Source organism: Lepidochelys olivacea (assembly GCF_965140295.1).
Source record: "Lepidochelys olivacea isolate rLepOli2 genome assembly, chromosome: 14".
Taxonomy (NCBI): Eukaryota; Metazoa; Chordata; order Testudines; family Cheloniidae; genus Lepidochelys; species Lepidochelys olivacea.
In genome coordinates this window covers 13,636,166-13,656,557 of record NC_140424.1, presented here as the reverse complement: position 1 = coordinate 13,656,557, position 20,392 = coordinate 13,636,166, and the positions used below count along the sequence as shown (strand labels likewise).

Sequence of the window (20,392 nt, the reverse complement as noted above, 5' to 3'; positions counted from 1 at the left end):
GTTTATCCTCTTTGTGGTTCTATCTGACTCCAGTCCTGCCGATGGATATTGAATTAAACTACATGCTAGTGTTCTATTGCATGGTTCCCATTTGGTTCTCGGTGAAAATCATGGCACTAAAACACTCCTTCCCTATCCTTCTAAATAAATGTTGCCTCTGACATGATGTGTTATTTCCCCGTTGCTGCATCACATCCCAGTCTCTAGAATCACTTTGCAGAATGGAGGGAGAAAGAACTTGCTTTGGAGTCTTTCCATGTGTCTATAAAAGATTCCAGGCAAAAGAGCACAGAAGCCCTGGAGACTGACTGACTGATTAAAGCAGAGACAAGGACAGCCTGAGCAGAGAGAGGGCTGTGCTTTGAAATTAATTTTCAGTGCTTTTTAGAATAGCAAGGTATGAGTTGCTAGTTCCTGAGCACAACCAGTGAAAAGAACAATGGCATGGCTGAGATGCAAGCAGAGGAATGGGCAGCAGCCTTGTGCCACTCAGGATATAAACAATGACATGTAGGAGAACACACAGGAAATGACAACAGCCTGTTGAACAGGAAGAGAAATGTGACATCATCAGAATGGGGAGTTGACTTGTCAATGATGTCATTCGTAGCACTGTGCAGAGGATGGAAGCTCTGTTTCATGAGGATTACGAGATTTTGAAACTTGGTTTAAGTTCTCCTCAGAACAAAATGCAAACATTTCAGAATTCTCCATGAAGAAAAATTTAATTTCAGATCAGTTGAAATGTTTTGTTTCTGTTTCTATTTGAATATCATAATCTCTAATAAAATTCAAAATTAAAACACTTTGAAGCAAAAAGTTGTTCCCGGGTAAATAATCAAACCTTTTTGTTTTGAGAACACCGAAACAGGATTCTTTGATGTTGGCAGAACTTTTTTCCCAGATTTTTCTCCACAATGAAACTTCTATGAAATCAACATGATTTTGTGAAGCGTTTTGATTTTGATGTAACTTCATTTTCCAATGGAAAATGGTTCCGTCCAAGGTCTTCTGACTGCCAAGACTGTAACAGGGTTCAAAAAAGAACTAGATAAGTTCATGGAGGATAGGTTCATCAATGGTTATTAGCTAGGATGGGCAGGGATGGTGGCCCTAACCTCTGCTTGACAGAAGCTGGGAATGAGTGACAGGGGATGGATCATTTGATCATTACCTGTTCCGTTCATTCCCTCTGAAGCACCTGGCATTGGCCACTGTCGGAAGACAGGATACTGGCCTGTGGACCTTGGGTCTGACCCAGTATGGCTGTTCTTATTAGTTGGGGATGCAAGAGGGGTTCTTGTCAGTTTTCTATAGGGATGGGCCTAAACCAGAACCCTGGATTCCAACCTGCCTGAAGCTTTGGAAAGTTTGGATCAGAACATCTCAAATTACACAGACCTGGGTCCATGTCTCCCAGTGCTGGTGTCTTCAGCGAACGAGGTACTGCGCCCTGCTCAGCCTCTCTATAATGGACGGGATGTCAGAGGCCTGCATCCACCCTGGTGACAGCTGCCTCTCTCTCTGTTGTCTCCAAGGTCTGGAGTGAGAGATCCTGGCTCTTCCACATGTGATTGACGCTGACAAGGAGACAGAGCTGCTGAACACAAGCACCTCCTGGATTGTCATATGAGGGCTTACCTGATGCCAGGCTATCTCCTCACAGTTTGGTAAAACAGGGCTGAAAGCAGAAGAATCGGAGCTGAAGTGTCCTAAGTATCTTCTGACTTGCTAGCACTGGGCTGCGGCCAGAGCCTAAGCCAGGTGCGATGTCTCTGCTGCCACCGGAGGGAGAGAGGCAGGTGCTGTCCCTGCTGCAGCTGAGAAGTTAAGTGCCAAGGAAACTCCAGGCAGGAGCCCGAAGAAAGATGCCTCCATGCTGCTGGGTCCTATGCATGTGGCAGGGTTTGCTGCTGCTGGGGCTTTTGACACAGTATGCTGCTGAGAGGTGCCAGACTGTCAGCCCTAGGACTGGCGTCCTCTGATTGTGCCCAGAATCGGCAGGGCAGGCAGCAGCAGTCCAAGCTCCCTGATGCCATCCTGCCTGCGTGCCTCTGGTCTGATCTGCAGAAACCCACCTCTGAGGACGAGAGACGTGCTGTTAACTAAGGCTCCATGGCCTTCGTGAGTCCTGGGCACTGTTCCCTCTGAGCTGTGTGCGTGTGAGCCCGCACACCGATCCGAAAGCCCGCACATACGGCGAAACACCGCGTGCACAACAAATGAAATGCTACATCGGAGCCAGGCCGAAATATCATTTACGGGCGACTTTTGACATTGTTCGCCCACCATCTATCAACACAGCCAGATTCTCCTAGCCGGCAAGGGGGGGAGGAAAGGGAAAGGAGGTTAAATTTCCTTTTTTCTAAGTATTTAAAGATGACATCTATAAAATAACATGGTATAAAACTATTATCACAAATTGCAAATTAAAACTTTTTAACTGTATAAGCATTTTACTCGCTTGGGCGCACTTGCCTTATGGCGCACAAATTTGAACTCTTCTTCAAAAATTTGCACAGAAGAAATTTTTCACATACAAGGCCTGTCAAAAATTAGAGGGAACATTGGCCCCGGGTCACCACAGGAACTGGACTGAGATCATCAACTCATTTCCTAGCCACTTCTAGTCATGACCAGCCAGGGCTGGGTTCAGCAGAATGACCTGGCAGTGAAAGGCTCTGAGAGGTTTAATGAGCAGCTGCGGGGTGTCACGCTGGCCGCAGGTTGCAGACTCAAGGGGCCTGTCTCTCCCCTGCCTACTAGAGGGGGACAGAGTGCTAGGTTACACTTGCACCTCAGGCCCCATGCAAACACTACCAGGGGTTGCAGTCCGTGCCCACTTTGCACCAGTGTCCATGCCTGCCCCAAGCGCAGGGCAGGGAGAACGAGCCCCAGGAGAGTTCCCGCAGGGAGGATAAAGCTAGTCCTGGATACAGGCTTGCCTTGAAGTGGGAGCAGAGTCCCAGGTTCATCCGGGGAGCGGGTTGGAGGGCTCCATTCTCCCCAGGGCAAGCAGGGAGCGCGAGCCCTGTGGAACCCCATCGCAGAGCTTGGCTGAGTGTGGGGCATGGAGTGAATCCAGAGCTGGGGCACTGCTGGCTGGGGGATTTCAGCACGGCTTACCCCTGGGATCCCTGGATGTGCCTGGCCTCTCCCGCCCTCTGTGTGTGGCGCCCATTACTACTCTTGCCAGTTAACTGGCTCTTTTTCCCCGGCCCACCTCAGCTAAAGGAGAGGAGAGGCAAAGCCTTCCAGCCACACTGCTCAGGATTTGGACAGGCTCAGACACCAGGACCCCAGAGCAACTTTCCTGTCCAACGAGACGTGTGGAAGCCTGGGCCCAAACTGCCTTTTCCCCCTTCAGGAGGCCGCTCGCCCAGAGCGCCTAACAGGCACCTCTGCCCTTTCCCGGTCCCCTCCCACCACTCTCCATTTCTCCACCCCGTTCTGCAGCGCTTGCCTCTCTTGCCCTGGAGACGGCAGAGCAGCTGTGTCAGGAGTTTAAGAGACGTCAACATGACACCCCCGCCCACCCACCCATTGCTGGCAGGTTGCTGGGGGCTAGCCTGAGCTGCATTGATGTAATTAACTAGGTCGTTCCAGTAATTAATTCCTCGCAAACATCACAGTGAAATCCTTGTCGTAGTGAGGTTGAGAAAGCTGGTGAATTTACATTTGATACCAGTGTTGGGGGCGGGGGGGGGCTGCTGTGTGAGGAGAGAGGAATCAGTGAGTGCCGCAGAAGGACGGGTTCATTTAACCCTTTGCTGTGCTGAGCTGGGGTGGCAGGGACCCAAGTCTGGAATCTCAGGTCTGTCATTTTGTATGGTAACATTTCAGGCCAAGGTGCATGATAATCAGGGATTAATAGCGACAGCATCCTTTGTTTATCTAGCATCCTTCATCCCATCTTTAGACACTTCACCAAGTGATAGAAGATGTGGAGCCTAAAGGCTCACTTCTCTTCCCCTCCAAAGTGCAGCCTACTCGGGGGCAGAGCACGGCATCTCTTTAGCAGCCATCAGGAACGCTACCCAGCAGCTTGGGAACAAGAACTCTTGGTTGTAGTGAGTTGGGGTCGTGCAGCCTGTTCCTGACCTGCTGCTGATTTGCATTGTGACCCTGAGCAGGTCATTTCCCTGCTTTGTGGCTCAGTTTCCCCTTGGAGAATGTTGCTAACGGTCCTTTATCTGCTGTGATGCTTGCTCTTAGAGTCACCCCCACCCTTGTAACACGCATTGAGCTCAAAGGAAGCTGCATCTGTACAGTTCTTGCCGTTACTCTTTCAAGGGTCCCTGCATTCAGTAGGCCGGTGGTCTCAGGCTGCCCCATGTGGTTGTGTGGTTATTATTGTGCTCTCTGAAAGGGGTGGATGAGCCCTTCATTGAGGTCTCCTCTGACTGTCAAGGTGGACTAGGCTTGGGGGGGCTCTTGCTGATTGGCTAGAAGGGGGGAGTGCAGATTTTACCTGTGAGCTGCAGCCCTCCTTGCACTGACCTGCTTAGAACATGCCCTGGATTCCCCACTGCTCCGTGCCAGCAGGGGCTGGTGGACTAGGGAGGAAAGAGACATTGGTGTCTTTTCCTCCTAACCTTACCCAGTGCTAGGGGCCGAAGGCAGTGTCCTGACGGTGGCAGGCAGATTTCAGTCACTGCCAGAGGCAGGCATGGGCCTGGGCCTGAGCCTGCTCCTGGGTTAATTCCCTGGCCTGCTAAAGGCCTGCGGGGTAATTATGAAGGATTTCATTATCTCCTCTTCCATGGAGCGCTAACACGCCAGCCTTGCTTTGTCCTGGCCCAGCCAGAGGACCTCAGGGAGGCTGCGAGAAAATGAATAATGAATTTCAGATTAGATATGAATTGGTAATTAATCACTCCTGGAATTAATTCCAGACAAAGCCAGTGGGGCACTGGGGGGAGGCAGGAGGGGGGTTGGAGAGAAATGATGCCAATCCTGAGCTGAAGCCAGAGGCAGGGAAGGGGGCCCCTCCAGCCAGGGAGGGGGCAGCTAGCTCCAGGCCCCTGTGGAGGAGATGGGAGCAGGCTGAATGGAAGGCGCCCTGGGAAAGAGAGATGGTCCATAGGAGGGCAACAGTGGCCGCTGTGTGACGAGGGGGCCTGCTGCCCAAATGGAGGGGAATGGGGCAGGACAGCTGTTGGCGGGAGGGCGGGAGTTTGGAGCATGTCAGAGAGAGGAGAGTGAGTGGGAGGCTAGCCGGGTCTGTGGCCTGGTTGGGAGGAGTCCGGGGCAAGCCCGAGGCTTTAGCAGAGGAGCTAGGAGATGTGTGTGGGTGGGGGGAATGTGGCTCGCAGGGTTTGAAGCAGGCTCAGTGCGATGTGGGTGGGGCTGCGCTGGAGGGGTGCAGTGTGTGTCAGTGGGTGGGATCTTTGCCTGCCTCTGGCGTGCGAGGGGAGTTGGTATGCGGTGGTTGGGGTGGAAACTGACATGTGTTGTGTGGAAGCACGAGTTGGGGTGATGTGTGCAGCGATTGCTGCTCTAGGGTGTTGGATGTCAGTGCCGGGGGACATTGGTATGATCTGTGCTCTGCTTGCTGCATTTGGATGAGGGGTGTGTCAGTGGTTCTGTGTGTGTACGTGTGTTTAAGAACAGATGTGATCCGTGAGGGGGTTGGGGTCTGCTATTGCTGGGAGTGTGTGTGTTTAGGGGTTAGTGGTGTGATCAGTGTGATGGTGTACAGTTGTATTGGTGTGTGTCTGCGCTCAGGGGTGTGGGTGTGATGTGTGCTGTGGTTGCTGGGTTAGGGCGTGGGGCGTGGGTTGGTGTCAGAAGTATGTCTGCGCTGACTGCTGGGGTGCTGGGATGACGGGCCTGCTGGGCAGACAGTGCAGGAATGCCGCCCTTCTTTGCTGGCGTTGGAGAACAGGCTGGCTGGGGAAAACATGCGTCCTCCCGCCCCCTGGTAGCAGGTCCCGGCCCACAGCAAATGAGCGTGTGGGCGACAGCGAGCCAGGGCATTGTGGGAGAGCGCAGGCTCTGGTGGGGAAGGGTGATCAGCATTTTGGCTTGAAAATTGCCCGGGTGCCATGTGAACCACGAGTAAGGCTATGATTTTGTCGCGGAGGTCGCAGAAGATATGGAATCTGTGACTTATAGAGACCTCCGTGACTTCAGGCCCCCACTGGTAGGAGCTGCAGGGCCCCCGCCGCCCGTGGTGGCTGGGAACTGTGGGGCACTCCCGCTGCCTGGGGCTGTGGGGTACCCTGGAGATCCGAGAAGCCCTGGGCAGCAAGGCAGTGGGGGGAGGCCGCTGCTCTGAACCATGGGTGGTGGGGGCCCTCAGAGCTCCCCCCGCACCTGCCCAGGTGTGGGGACCCCGCAGCTCCCCATTTTGTCATGCATATTTTTTCTGAAAATCAGGGACAGATCACGGGCTTCTGTGACTTTTTCTTTATTGCCTGTGACCTGTCCATGACTTTTACCAAAAAGATCCGTGACAAAACCTTAGCCTTAACCATGAGCCACCTGTGGCAGGGTTGTTGGACTGCTTGACAGCCTCCCGGTGTCATTGGATCCTGCACCTGCCCTGCTCTGCCCCATGCCCCCTGGCTTTGTCCCCACCTCTGTCTGGCATGCTGGAAGATTTGTCCCCTTCTCTGGGCTCCGTGGGATCCCTAGTGTAGGGGGAAAGGGAGGCAGTGCTGAACATGCAGCCATTGGCCTGAGAGGGGGGATCGGTTATTTAGCATCTGCCACAGTTAGGAAAGTGGCTCCTTGTCGAGTGTCTCAGGGATCCGAGGGGAGTGTTAACTCTCAGGCCGGCTTGGGTCCGTCTGTGCTGTGGCTCTGACTCCTGCCTGCGGGAAGCTGGCATGGCTTAAAAGAGATTAATGCCGTTTGAGCTCAATTAGAGCAGCAAATTTGAAGCCTGCTGGGCAGCGGGGGTGTTGCCAGCAGCGCTGTTGATCACAGTTTGTTCGTTGGGTAAACAGGACTTGGGTGGGTTTGCAGCAGAGTTAGTCACTGCTGCAGCACACGGCCCAGCACCACAATGGGCCAAGCTGTCCGTGCGGCCGCTCCCAACTGGGAGCCAACAGGGAGGGGCTGTGCAGCTACACATACGAATAAGCATCGAGTCCCAGGCCGGGCAGCACCCACTGCACATGGTGCCCCCTGATGGTACCCCTCATTGCATGCCAGCACTTCCTTGCACAACACCCCTCGCTGCCAGTACCCCTCACTGCACACTGAGCCTGCAGGCACCACCCCTCACTGCACACTGAGCCCTCAGGCAGTACCCCTCACTGCATGCCAGCTCCCAGCACTGCACACTGAGCCCTCAGGCAGTACCCCTCACTGCATGCCAGCTCCCAGCACTGCACACTGAGCCCTCAGGCACCACCCCTCACTGCATGCCAGCTCCCAGCACTGCACACTGAGCCCTCAGGCAGTACCCCTCACTGCATGCCAGCTCCCAGCACTGCACACTGAGCCTCTCATGTGATACTCAGCAGTGCATGCCCAGCCCTCCCCAAGCCCCACCCGTCACTACACCAAGCCCCCTGTGTGACACCCTTCACTGAACGCTGAGCCCTTACAGTATACCAACAGAGTGGCTTGAGTGGGGGTTGGCAGGGATCAGCACCTTCCAGGGTGGAGCCCTAAGTTAGCACAGATCAATGAGAGGAGAGTGACCTGCATTGAGGAGCCCTGGCCATATGGTCCTGCGCTTATTCTGGTCAGGAGGTGCCGTACGTTTTTGTTGCTAAGAGGGGAAAACAGGCGTTTAGGCCTCACGGGAGACATGCACAAGGGGAGGAGGGGTAGCAGGGTGGGTCAGGCAGGATACGCCATGTAGAGGGGGTGCAGGAAAGGGGAGAGGGCTAGAAATGGGGGTCCCACGTTCTTCTGGCAGCATTGGTTGGTCTGTAGGGTCCAGGTCTCTCTGGAATAGAAGCATAGGACTAGAAGGGATCATAAGAGTCATGTAGTCTAATCCCCTGCCAATGTGCAGGCTTTGTTGTGTCTAAACCATCTGAGACAGGTGGCTCTCCAGCCTCCTTTTGAGAACCTCCTGTGAAGGTGTTTCCATGACCTCCGGAGGTAGTCTCTGCCCTTGGTCTCCTGTTCTTACAGTTAGGAAGTTTTTCCTGAGATTTAATTTCAATCTGTTGTGCTGGAGTTTGAACCCATCGCCTCTTGTCCTGCCCCTGCTGGCAAGAGAGAACAACTTTTCTCCATCTTTTTTATGGCAGCCTTTCAAGAAGCTGGCATGTCTCCCCCACCCCCAATCTCCTCTCTTCCAAACTAAATATACCCAGGCCCTTCAGCCTTCGAAGAAGTGTTACAAAAAGTTAGTAAATAGCAGCAGTAAAGGGTGTGGGGATGTGATTGCAGGGTCTGTGCTCCATGAGACATGCCCTAAGATCTGTATCTGGTTCTCTTCACCTTCCATCCTCCCCTCTCCTAGCATGTGTAGGCGTGATACAGTTAGCACTTCCCACGGTGGGCCGGGGGAGCTGACTGGGTCTTGACTGTGTTCTCCCTTTCACTCCATCCCTGACTGTCTCCATCTCTGTGTATCCCAGGTGCTGATGCTGGCGGACGGGGACAGTACTGGATTCCTGTACCACCATTTGCCCTTCCTCTCCTCCCTGGAGAGGAAAGACGGAAAAGCCACTGCTTATCTCTGTGAAAACTTTGCCTGCTCCCTGCCTGTCACCTCCTCCCAGGAGCTGCGCAGGCTGCTGCTGCTGTGAGCTGTCGCCCCGTGGCCCCGCCGGGCACCCTGCCGTCTTGGCGAAGGTGGAAGAAAATAGACTAGTGAGACAGCCGCGGTGACTATGCATGGACACAGCGCAGAACTCTGCAATAAAGTCACCTTTTGCACAAGCCACTCCCTGGATTGATCTTAGTGAAACTGACAAGCAGTCACAGCCATCCATCCCTGCTGGCTCCCCACCACCCATCCGTGAGCAGCTCTGTCCTCTGATATGGTTTTAGCCCTCGTGTTTCAGTTGTAACAGTGTCTTTCCTCCTCCTCATCAGGAAGACTCACACTCCACAGTTCTCAAGAGCACTGCCCATTTGGGGCTGATTATGTTCCTTGCATTCAAATCCCCAGGGACAGGTGCAGTTAGTTCTGATCTGAACCATGACCAGTTGAGTCAAATATGAAGAGTCCACATGCAGTGGAATCTAATCATAACAATGTCCAATCAGGTTGCTCCTTTTCCTAGGTAGATTTTGCAGCACCCCGGGCGGTGGCATTGTCCCTGTTTATGGAAACTGAGGCACAGAGAGATTCATCTGCCCAGATTACATAGGAAGAGCCAGGAATAGAACCCAGGAGTCCTGACTTCCCATCCCCCTACTCCAATGTTTCTCAACTGGTGGGTTGCGATCCCTGGGAGTGGGGTGGGTGTTGTGTAAGGCAATCCAGGGAGTGGGGGGGGGACAGAGGGAGGCACTGGAAATTTTATTACAAATAAAAACAACGAAAGTCTCATTCCCTGCACAGCCTCCCCTTTCAATGTCAAGGATTCTCTGTCAGCCTCTCCAAACACACGCACAAATCAATTACACAGGCTTATTAGCACTGTTAGCATGAATACATTTTTACTCGTAAATGCAAGGAAGGTTACAACATTTTTTTTTTTACCTTAAATAAGGATCTGCCCTCTGAAAAGCACTGCCCTCCTCTAGCCAGTGTCAAGGGGGATGCGGCGGAGTGTCTAGCTGTGAACCGTCATGCGCAGCAGTGGCTAATTCCAGTGGGCCACCGGCAGTGTGGTCTAATTCAGGGGTCCTCAAACATGGTTCCCTGTGGCCCACCTGTACAGCTGCAATGGGTACTGCGCCCCGCTGTTAACACCACTATGAACAACTAGAACCATTAATAATCATTACATACAGCTAAACGATAACACTGTAAGCAAAGAATTCCCATGTTTCCTTTTCATTTGAATATAAACAGTTGTAAGGATAGAAATCCCTAGCAATATGCACTCAAAGACAGGCTTTAAGGTCTTTGAAACCAACAGGTTTAGTAAAGCTACACTTTAAAAAAACATGGAGACCAAAATGTGGTGTTCAAACAGGGCAAACAGTGCATAACTGTACCATGTACAAAACTGAATGAGCAACACAACATTAACAAAATTGTTAAAAAACCAGTTATTTGTTGATTTTAAACTTTGAACCCTATATTGTGTTTTCAATATTTTTTTAGTGTAAAATCTGAATTTCTGTGTTGTATAAGTCAAGACTGAACCCTACTCTCTACTAATTAGAAAACAATCAGATATTGTAAATAAAAATGCAAAATAACAGTTCTGTTATAACACACTGAGGCAACAGGTACTCAACCCGTCCAGTGAAAGAGAATCCAAACTTCAAGCATGCATCACCGTATTTTCTTACCACTTTATTTTTTTGGCTGGCTCATTTGTGTCACTGTAGATGGTCCAGGGCTTTCATCATCTTCTCCACCAGTGCATTCTTCTTGCTTCTGAAAAATAAATCCAGCCAGGTCAGATAGAAAAACTGCTTGCCGTTTTTACAGTTGTAAGTGGCAGACTGTGTGTACATTGCTAGGTTACCTTGCAGTGAAATGCATCATTGTACTCGCGAGAATTAAACTTGATTTATTGCAGCTTGGGTTTTTATAAATAAAGTTTTTTCTATACTCTGTCCAGCATATACAGCTCTAAACATTTCATTGCTGTAGCTTTTACTGACGTGAGTCACATGGAGTTAAAGATTTACTAAGAGCTTGACTGGAGAATACAGTTACGCCGGTGGACCATGTGGCACTGTGCAGCAGCCTTCAGTTTGGGAACCCTGGGTCTAATTCCCTCTGTCCTGGGGCGTGGGGGTCTTTAAGAATCAGTGTTGCAACCTGCAGTGACTGCTGATTTTAGTCCAGTGGGAGCAGATAGCTCCATTTCCCTCTTGCCACCACTGGGGACCAGCATATGTGCCTGGTTGGGGGTAATAGTGTCTCTCAGTTAAACGCTGACTCCCCCGGGGCTCAGAAAGTTCAACATGGGTCACTTTAAACACATGCTCAAACCATATAAGGTGGAAAATAGAAGCATGGCTAACTGGGTGCATGGTGCCTGGGGCAGGAGCGGGCTGGGACACTGGCTCCCATTAAAAGCAAAGTCCTTGTCAGGCCAGAGGAGATGTTGCCTTCAGTGCTGTGGAGGCTTCCTTGCAATCGTGCCCCCACACTGGTGGTGCAGGCAGGCAGTTCATTCCCACACCAAAGGCAGCTAGCAGAGCAGGCCGAGTGAGCAGGCGTGAAGCCTGGGAGGGTTCTTGGGGCAAGCCCCTCACAAGCAGCATTTGCCTGCTGCTGGGGCTGCTCTTGGGAGCTGCAGCTGTGTCAGGAAAGCAGGGGGAGAAGTAGTCAGCACTCGGACTTCCACCTGTAGCACTGCTTGATCTCCCCTTGGCTTTTCCCTTCTCTGTAGCTCTCCCATCTGCTTCGCCTCTCCTACTCCTGGGTCGGCTCTCTGCCTAATTAAAGGAGCCAGGAGAGATTTATGGGCCTCTAACCGTCACCATGGAACAGGCTGTGATGGAGGGATGCTACTCTAGTAACTAACCCTACTGGGGCTGACCTGCTACCTTTGTGCTGGCTAGTACCATAGGTACAGACACAGCCCAGTGACAGGGTTACTCATGGGAGCAAGGGGCCTGAGTAAGTGTAGCAGAATGGGGCCCACCGTAAGAGAATGAGGACCTGATACATTGGCCTGACCATCATCCTGTCAGCCCTGTTGTCGCCTGCGTGATACCAGTCTCAGCTGCTTGACCCTTGGACTCCCAGCTCAGCTCCTCAGGAGCATGTTCACCTATGAGGGATGGCTGAACAGGAGGCAGAAAGGGGCGGGGAGAGCGTGACACTGGAGAGAAGAGGCAACGACTCAGCTGGGAACGTGGTACATGGAGAGAGGTGTGGGGTCTCTGAACCCTGCGGCTGTTCCTGCAAGGGAACTAGCGAATGACATTTCTGGACCCCGTGACAACAGCCTCGCTCCCCGCCTAGCAGCTCTATTTGAATTACATGCTGCATACCTGGAGCTCGGCTGACCCTGGTGACTGAGCAATTTGCTTCAAGAAGTGCCAATCAAAAGGAGATTAGAGCAGCCTGATGTGCCCCCACAAACTAACAGCCAGCAAGAGAGCCCGCAGTGGACACCAGGCTGTGGGAGCTGTGGGCAGTGCATCCAATGTAGCTGCTGACAGGCTGTTACGACTGAAACTTTATTGCAATGAAACCAACACTTAGCACTTACAAACAGGTGAATAACACTCTACCTTTCCAAGGTGTGGCTGGGGATGACACAGACGGAGAAGCCGAGGCCCAAAGAGGCCCAATGGCTTGTCCCTGATCACAGAGCAAAGCAGAGTTGCTGACTCCCCATTCTGGGGTCAGTCTGTTAGACCAAGGGTTTCACTCTGCAGACCAGTGTGTGGGAGAGAGACTGTTTTATTGACCTAGCTCCTGGCCACAGATCCCCTTTCAGGCAGTTCTTGAAATGTTCCATTCTGTGAACCATCAGGAGGGGCTGCTTGGACTATAATGCCCCTCAGAACCTTGAATTGCCTAACTTCTAGGCATACTCCAACTTCCTAGAGAGACCTGAGAGTATTCATTATATGTGCCTATTTATTCTCCATTCTGATTGGTTGAAATCGTCCTATAAACACCAGGCTGTAGGTTATAAAAGCAGGTTACAGCTCACTCTTCCCTTTGCTCAGAGGCAGGGATTTTGGAAGACAAGATGGCTGCCCGCCCTCAGAAGGAAGATTTACACTCTAGAGTGGGTGTTGTGCAGTGTAAAGGGGTATCTTGTTGCCCCTCTACTGGCTTTGTGAAATAGGGACAGAAATCCTTTGGGATAGAAAAATTACCTTGCTCTTGAATCACAATGAATGCTGGACTAAGGTTGAAATTCCAATAAGCCAACTTGCTTTCCCTGTCTTTTATTTACTTATTTATCTTTTTAAACAGGTACAGAGAATACACAGAGTTATACAGGTAAATGACATAAACAGGAAGCAACTGATGGATAATAACAGTCCTGTGTTACTTGGGCAGTAGGAAGTGAAGCTGGGTTTTGGTGTAATAAGTCAGTGTTGTAAACAAGTAGCAGGCAGACATGCAGGTGAGCCAGTCCATATGCTTTAGCACAGGTAATTTGGTGCTGTAGTCTTCAGAATGCTATCGTAGAGCAGAAATAATGTAGTTCTGTGTCATTGTTTTACTCTCCTGTGTGCTGTACTATTGGGGAGGTAATGAGGAGGTCATCGCTTGGTGTTTTAGTCTGCCAGACACTATGCTATAGCTCAGTAAAGCAGTTGTGTTGGAGTACTTGAGTCACTTGCTCAGGGTGGGACAAGGTCTCAGTGTTAGAGCTGGCTGGAAAATGTTTTGGGTTTTTTCCCTATGGAAAATTTTCAGTGAAAACGGGGGGAAATAATGTTCATTGATTTTCTTTTTTTCCAGAAAACTGCCTTTCTCTCTCTCTCACACACAAATAATCAAAAACCAAAAACTTTTGGCTGAAAACCAAACATTTTCAGCTGAAAAGTTTTGATTCAGAAATACCACCATGCTGCTTTAGGAAAATTGCAGTTTGGGTACCTCATGGGTCCATTCCTCTCTCCTAGCTGGACTACATATCCCATGGGGAACCATGGACTCCCTTCTTGCTGAGCTGTGCAGTGCATCATGGGAGTCCTGGGTGTGTTGCATCATGGAAGATGTAGTCCAACTGGGGAGCTCTGTACATAGAAGAGAAGCAGGGAAAGGGGAACCTGAACTACAACTTCCATAAGGCACCACTGTGGCATTTCTGAATCAAAAATTTTCAGATTTTGTTTTTTGGGTGCTTGTTTTTTTGATGAAAAGTTGAAAGTTCCATGGAAAACAGACACTTTTAGTGAAACATTTTGTTAAGTCAAAACCCCCAATTTTCCCATCACTAAATGCTTTTGGGCCGCCCTACACAGTGCTTTAGGGGACTGGTCTTGCACCTATTGAATGGGAAAACTCCCATAAACTCGAATGCTGCAGGATCAATCCCTAGCAGAGGAAATGCAGTAGTCTCCCAGTGCCTGAGTCTCCCAGATGCAGGAGGTACCATAATTCAGTTCGTGTCCAAGCAGAAGGTTCCATGACATGGAGGAAGGAAGATGCATCTTTCATCATCATGGAAGCCCTGGTTTTGGTGTTCATTTAAAGGCGTTCATGTTATTTATTGCATGGAGATCAGAGAGAGATTTTTTTTAAATTATCTCTTACTTCTAGGCAGAATGGGGCATCTTTAATGACATGAGATCCCTTTGGTGGAATGTAAACTTTGGTGCTTTCCCCTACCCTATTTCTGTTTGCAAACAGGGAAGCACGGTGCTTTCAAAGCCTCTCTGATATTGTCAGGCTCCCTTTGAAATGCAGGCTGCTTCCTACTTTCCTTTTCACCTCGACAAAAAGATGCTGTAATCTGGAAGCGAGAGTTGCAGGGGAAGCAAGAGCTTTGTACTGTGTGTTGCCAGCTGGTTGTGTGAAGAGCTTTCTAATGGAATATGCCAGGAATCAGGAGAAACTGGCCAGGAGAAATGTCTTTGAAGTCAAGAAGGAATTTTGCACCTCATCTCGTGAATGCTTTTTACTGTCCTGGAAGAGGGAAAGAGAATAATAATAAAAAAAGGCCAAACTGTTTTTGGCCATCTATCATAAGAATGGCCATACTGGGTCAGACCAATGTTCCATCTAACCCAGTATCCTGTCTTCCGACTGTGGTCAGCGCCAGATGCTTTGAAGGGAGTGAACAGGACAGGGCAATTGACAAGTGATCCATGCCCTGTCCTCCAGTCCCTATTTCTGGCAGTTAGAGGCTTCGGGACACCCAGGGTGTGGGTGGTGTCCCTGACTATCTTGGCTAATAGCCATTGATGGACCTATTCTCCATGAGTTTATCTAATTCTTTTTTGAACCCACTTATACTTTGGCTTTCACAACATCCCATGGCAATGAGTTCCACAGGTTGACCGTGTAGAAGTATACACAGGTTGTGTGAAGTAACTCCTTTTGTTTGGTTTCAACCTGCTGCCTATTAATTTCATCACGTGACCCCCTGGTTCTTGTGTTATATGAAGGGTGTAAATAACACTTCCTTCTTCACTTTCTCCATGACTTTATAAACCTCTATTATATCCTCCCCTTAATTGTCTCTTTTCTAAGCTGAACAGTTCCAGTCTTTTTAATCTCTCCTTGTCTGGAAGCTGTTCCATACCTCCTAATCATTTTTGTTGCCCTTCTCTGTACCTTTTCCAATTCTAATATATTTTTTTGGAGATGAGGTGACCAGAAATGCATGCAATATTCCAGATGTGGCATTGATATTTTCTATTTTACTATCTATCCCTTTCCTAATGGCTCCTAACATTGTTCACTTTTTTTGACTGCTGCTGCACACTGAGCAGATGTTATCAGAGAACTATCCACAATGACTCTAAGATCTTTCTTTCTTGAATGGTAACAGCTTATTTAGAACCCCTCCTTTTGTATTTATAGCTGGAATTGTTTTCCAACGTGCATTACTTTGCATTTATCGACATTGAATTTCATCTGCCATTTTGTTGCCCAGTTTTATGAAATTCCTTTGTAACTCTTTGCATTCAGTTTTCACATGTTGAGGCCCGAGGCTTTATGGTTCACTCGCTCCGGGAGGTTAATGGTCGATCCCCTGGATTTGTGTGCGTGTGTGTTTTTCTCTTAACATTTATATGTTTCCAGTGATTTGCTCTAGCCTATACTGTCTTGTTTCAGTTCATCAGCAGGTGGGGCCATGCAAAATGATTGCTCCCAGGAACTTCTGTTTCCAATGGACAGAGGGTCAAACCCTCCAACTTGGGGAAAGACCTGACTTTCACATCTGGCCTTTAGCTCTATCGTGGGGTGATCCAGAACTTCAAATCTGAAAGCCCCCAAACTTCACAACTGGCTCCTTTGTGCCAAGATGACCACCCTGATCTCACCTGAGTCCCCCCCATGCCTGGGTGGAGTTCAGGGCAAACACTGGATGCAAAGTTTGCCACTTGGGCTCCTCTCTAGTTTGCCTCACTTTAAGTAGCTATTATGGGATCTGTCTTGAATCCCAAGCGTCTCCTTATAAAGGGACTTTCATCAGGATGGCAGTGTGGCCAACTCTCATGATTATCACACATCTTGAGATATTTGGTATTTTTCTCAAAGCCCAAGGTTTTGGACTCTGGTGATTAGATGAGAATCTCAGCTTTCATTTAAAAAAGAATTTAGCTCACATTGTTGTGGAGAAAAGCTGGAAGAGGTGACCTGAGTGCCCCCTAGCCTCCAAATCCAGCAGGCCAGGAAAAAGAGCCCCCATTTGATTATATTTTTAAACCAATCTGATTTTTGAATGCCTGGGATTAGCAACAGTGGGATTGGGCGTCCACTTCTGGTTTTTCAGATCACGGAGGTTAGTGCTGGAGAAGACCTGTCAGGCAGGGGCGCTGGAGCAATTTGTATAGTGGGGGTGCTGAGAGCCATTGAACTAAACTGTAAACCCTGTATATAATGGAAACCACTTCAAGCCAAGGGGTGTTGCAGCACCCCCCGGCATCCATAGTTCCAGCACCTATGCTGTCAATTTTGCTAATCCGGTCACTCTAGCTCTGGGCAAGAGCATTCCCTTCAGTATATTTACAAAGACAAGGAAATGTTGGTGCAGAAACTGAACTGAACTCAACGTGAATTGGAAGGGTTGCAGTACAAGGGCCCAGACATTCACACGTGAATGTTTCTGGGGAAATGTTAACTTGACCCCATTGGGCTCAGCCAGATCCCAGACACATTGGGTGGTACATGCTGCCCTCTCAACACCCAGAACTAATGCCCCAGTGTCCAGCTCAGCACCCCCTTGCTGCCAGTTCAGTGCAAACCAGAGTTGGTCAGGTGCCCTTCCACAACTGATCTGCCCCAGCTCACATCCACTGTGCACAACTCACTTGTGGCAATGGGGGAGAGTGCTGGGCATTCAGGATGCCGTTCTGCCAATGAGTTGTTGAGAACTCTGATATGTCTGATATGTGAGCAGATCGAGGGACGTGATCGTTCCCCTCTATTCGACATTGGTGAGGCCTCATCTGGAGTACTGTGTCCAGTTTTGGGCCCCACACTTCAAGAAGGATGTGGATAAATTGGAGAGAGTCCAGCGAAGGGCAACAAAAATGATTAGGGGACTGGAACACATGAGTTATGAGGAGAGGCTGAGGGAACTGGGATTGTTTAGCCTGCAGAAGAGAAGAATGAGGGGGGATTTGATAGCTGCTTTCAACTACCTGAAAGAGGGTTCCAAAGAGGATGGCTCTAGACTGTTCTCAATGGTAGCAGATGACAGAACGAGGAGTAATGGTCTCAAGTTGCAGTGGGGGAGGTTTAGATTGGATATTAGGAAAAACTTTTTCACTAAGAGGGTGGTGAAACACTGGAATGTGTTACCTAGGGAGGTGGTAGAATCTCCTTCCTTAGAGGTTTTTAAGGTCAGGCTTGACAAAGCCCTGGCTGGGATGATTTAACTGGGAATTGGTCCTGCTTCGAGCAGGGGGTTGGACTAGATGACCTTCAGGGGTCCCTTCCAACCCTGATATTCTATGATTCTATGTCCTTCTGGCCAAACCAGCTGAGTGTTTTGGGGGTAGGGAGCAGAATCCTGGGGCTGGCTTTTCTCTCTGCAGGGCCTCAGCATGGTATAGTCCTTCCAACTCTGAGCAGCAGCAACATCTGACCCTGCCATCCCAAGGGCATTCTGTGCCGATGCCTGCCTGGAGCTGTTCGCTGGGAATAAATTCTCACCTCCAGGGTGGTGACACCGCTGGAGCCTGGCTGAGAGGGCTGCGCCCTTCTCCATCGGCCCCCCCACCAGTCCCTGCTGCAGTGCAGAGCCTCTTATTTAAATTTTAATTGCTCATGCAGAGTTGAAAAGGAAGGAATGTAGGTTAAGGCAAGAGACAATCCCCTCTGCACTATGGCAAAACGTCTATTTAAAGGGCCCGGAGCTGAGTTGGGGAGGGTCTGTCAGGAAAAGAGAGAATGGCGGGAAGACCAGAGCCTTCCCAGCACAGGCACTGGATGGGAAAATCACAGAGACCCCTGCGCAGTGAACTGAACATAAGGAAAACCTGCCCCCCACCCCCCCCGCAAATCACAAATATCAATCTGCTTCAGCCCGTTCCTTTGGCCTCTGGGGAAGCAGCCTCTTGCTTTAACTCAATTGAAACTTTATAAAGGCTTGGTTTCTTACCGACAGAGGAAGACATCAGTGTCGGCACTCGTAAGATTAATCCTTCAGCCAGACGTTACTGCAGGAACAGGGGGATCTTCCCAGGCACAGTTGTTAAGTTCACAGTGCTGAAATCCAGGGAGATCCCATAGGGAAGGGGTTCTCAAACTTCATTGCACTGCAACCCCCTTCTTACAACAAAGTTACTACATGTGGGGGAGAGGCCCACAGCTCGAGCCCTGCTGCTCCCTGTGGGGAGAGGGGGGTCCACAGCCCAAGCCCTGCCACCCTAGTGGGGAGAGCAGGGGGTCCACAGCCCAAGCCCCGCTGCCCCCAGTGGAGAGAGAGGGGGGTCTGCAGCCCGAGCCCCGCCGCCCCTGGTGGGAGGGGACGGGGGGCCACAGCCTGAGCCCTGCCGCCCCTGAGTAGGGGTGGAGCTTGGGCTTCAGTTTCAGCCCCGGGTCCCAGCAAGTCTAATGCTGGCCCTGGAGACCCCATTAAAATGGGGTCCCGACCCACAGTTTGGGAACAGCGGCCATAGAGCATGACAGTGAATGAGTGCATACAGGGGCACTCTTCACAGCGCTAGAGAAGTAGGAATTCTCCAGGGCTCTGCAGCACGAACAAACACACTGTGGGAGAAGGAGGTACGCCCAGGTCACAGCTGAGAGGAAAGGTCCCCCAGGGCTCTGTGAAATGGTGCAGGCTGCAAGATGAGGGGATGTTCCCCAGGCACTGCTGGGAGGAAGCTCGCTCTGCTAGAAGGGTAGCAGTTTTTCCGTTGCAGCTTGACAAGAGGTGTCAAACTGTCCTGTCGTCAAATGCTCCTCTCTTGTGAGTGGCTGAATTCATGGAGCAACTGAGCCACTGACCCAAGAGACAGAGCAGCATAAGAAGCAAAAAGTTAAACTCTCCCCAAGAAGCTTCCTTCCTCATTACTGTTCCTGCCAGTAACTCACCAATTTCCTTGCAAATTACGTTGATTTGCTGAAACTGTTGTTTTCCACCCCTTGCTTGTCTACACAATTACATTAGGGTTTTGTTGACAGCCGCGGTGCACAGACATGACAAGAAGCAGTGATGTGAAAAGTTTCTGCTCGGTGACTCCCATACTGATCGTGTTCTGTGTTTAATGGGGCCTGTGGTGTCTCCTTCTGGGATGCTGGGCTGCTATGCCCAGGCTTCCGGCATATGGAGCTTGTGAGCTTCGGTGTTAACGTAGATGTCAGTGGGGTAACTCGTGGTGTGTGGGGGGGTCTGTGTTAAAGGGCAGGGTTAGGGGGGACAGAGCATTGATCTAACTCGTCCTTGTGCAAAGTGCCATCGCAGAATGACTAGCTTCAGAGTTCATCCTGAAGTACTTCCTCCCTCCAAATGTCCATCAAAACTAAGGGGTGCCTTGCCTCCGTAAAAGATTGGTGGCCAGATTTTCAAAGGTATTTAGGCAGCTAAACAGGGGGTGGCAGACCCAGGGGAGCAGGGGAAAGCTAAAGCCTCTGTCATGGAAAGATTGTTGGGGCTCCACCCATGTGTAAACTCCCTCATGCCCAGGGATGGGGTTCGGAGGTGAGAGCAGGACCCAGAGCGCTTGCCATGGCACCCAGGATCAGGCCATGGAGCAGAAAGTGGCTGGAATGGGCCTGGCAGCAGGTAGGATGCTCCTGCCCAGCCTGGAATCTGTTGCCTACCCCTGACATCCCCCAGTCGTATCAGTAGCTCCCCCTCCTATCCCTCTGCCCCCCATTCACAGGTAGCTCCCCCCAACTCTCTTAAAGATGCAGATAAATAACTCCCAGTTGAAGTTAGGCACCGAGATGCTTTCAAAAATCCCACTAGGTCCCTGTCTCCATCTTTGGGCACCTAAATACTTTAAAAAATCTTCGCTATCGTCCCTTGTAAGTCATTCTGCTGTGATAGGATGAAAGTCTAGCAACACCACAGACACTTATAAAGTCAGAGACCTCTATTGAGATGTACCAGGCTATGTGTTAATAAGGGTGGCCTCTTGTGGGATTCTGAAGCCTTTTATAATACAGGAGGAATTCTGTAGAATATTGTGGGTTTTTTTTTAAATAGTGGCATACTATAGTATATTTATTTACTAAAGGGGGAAT

At 50.2% G+C, this 20,392-nt stretch overlaps 1 protein-coding gene across 1 annotated transcript in view; it reads left to right on the top strand.

The window, feature by feature from the left end:
• Nucleotides 1–10,615, top strand: part of SPATA20 (spermatogenesis associated 20) — a 29,833-nt gene extending 19,218 nt beyond the window's left edge. The window contains exon 16 of the mRNA XM_084648012.1: nucleotides 8,550–10,615. Coding sequence (XP_084504138.1) covers nucleotides 8,550–8,720 — 171 coding nt within the window. The 3' untranslated portion in view covers nucleotides 8,721–10,615. The remainder of the gene's footprint in view (nucleotides 1–8,549) is intronic.
• The last annotated feature ends 9,777 nt before the right edge of the window (nucleotides 10,616–20,392 follow it).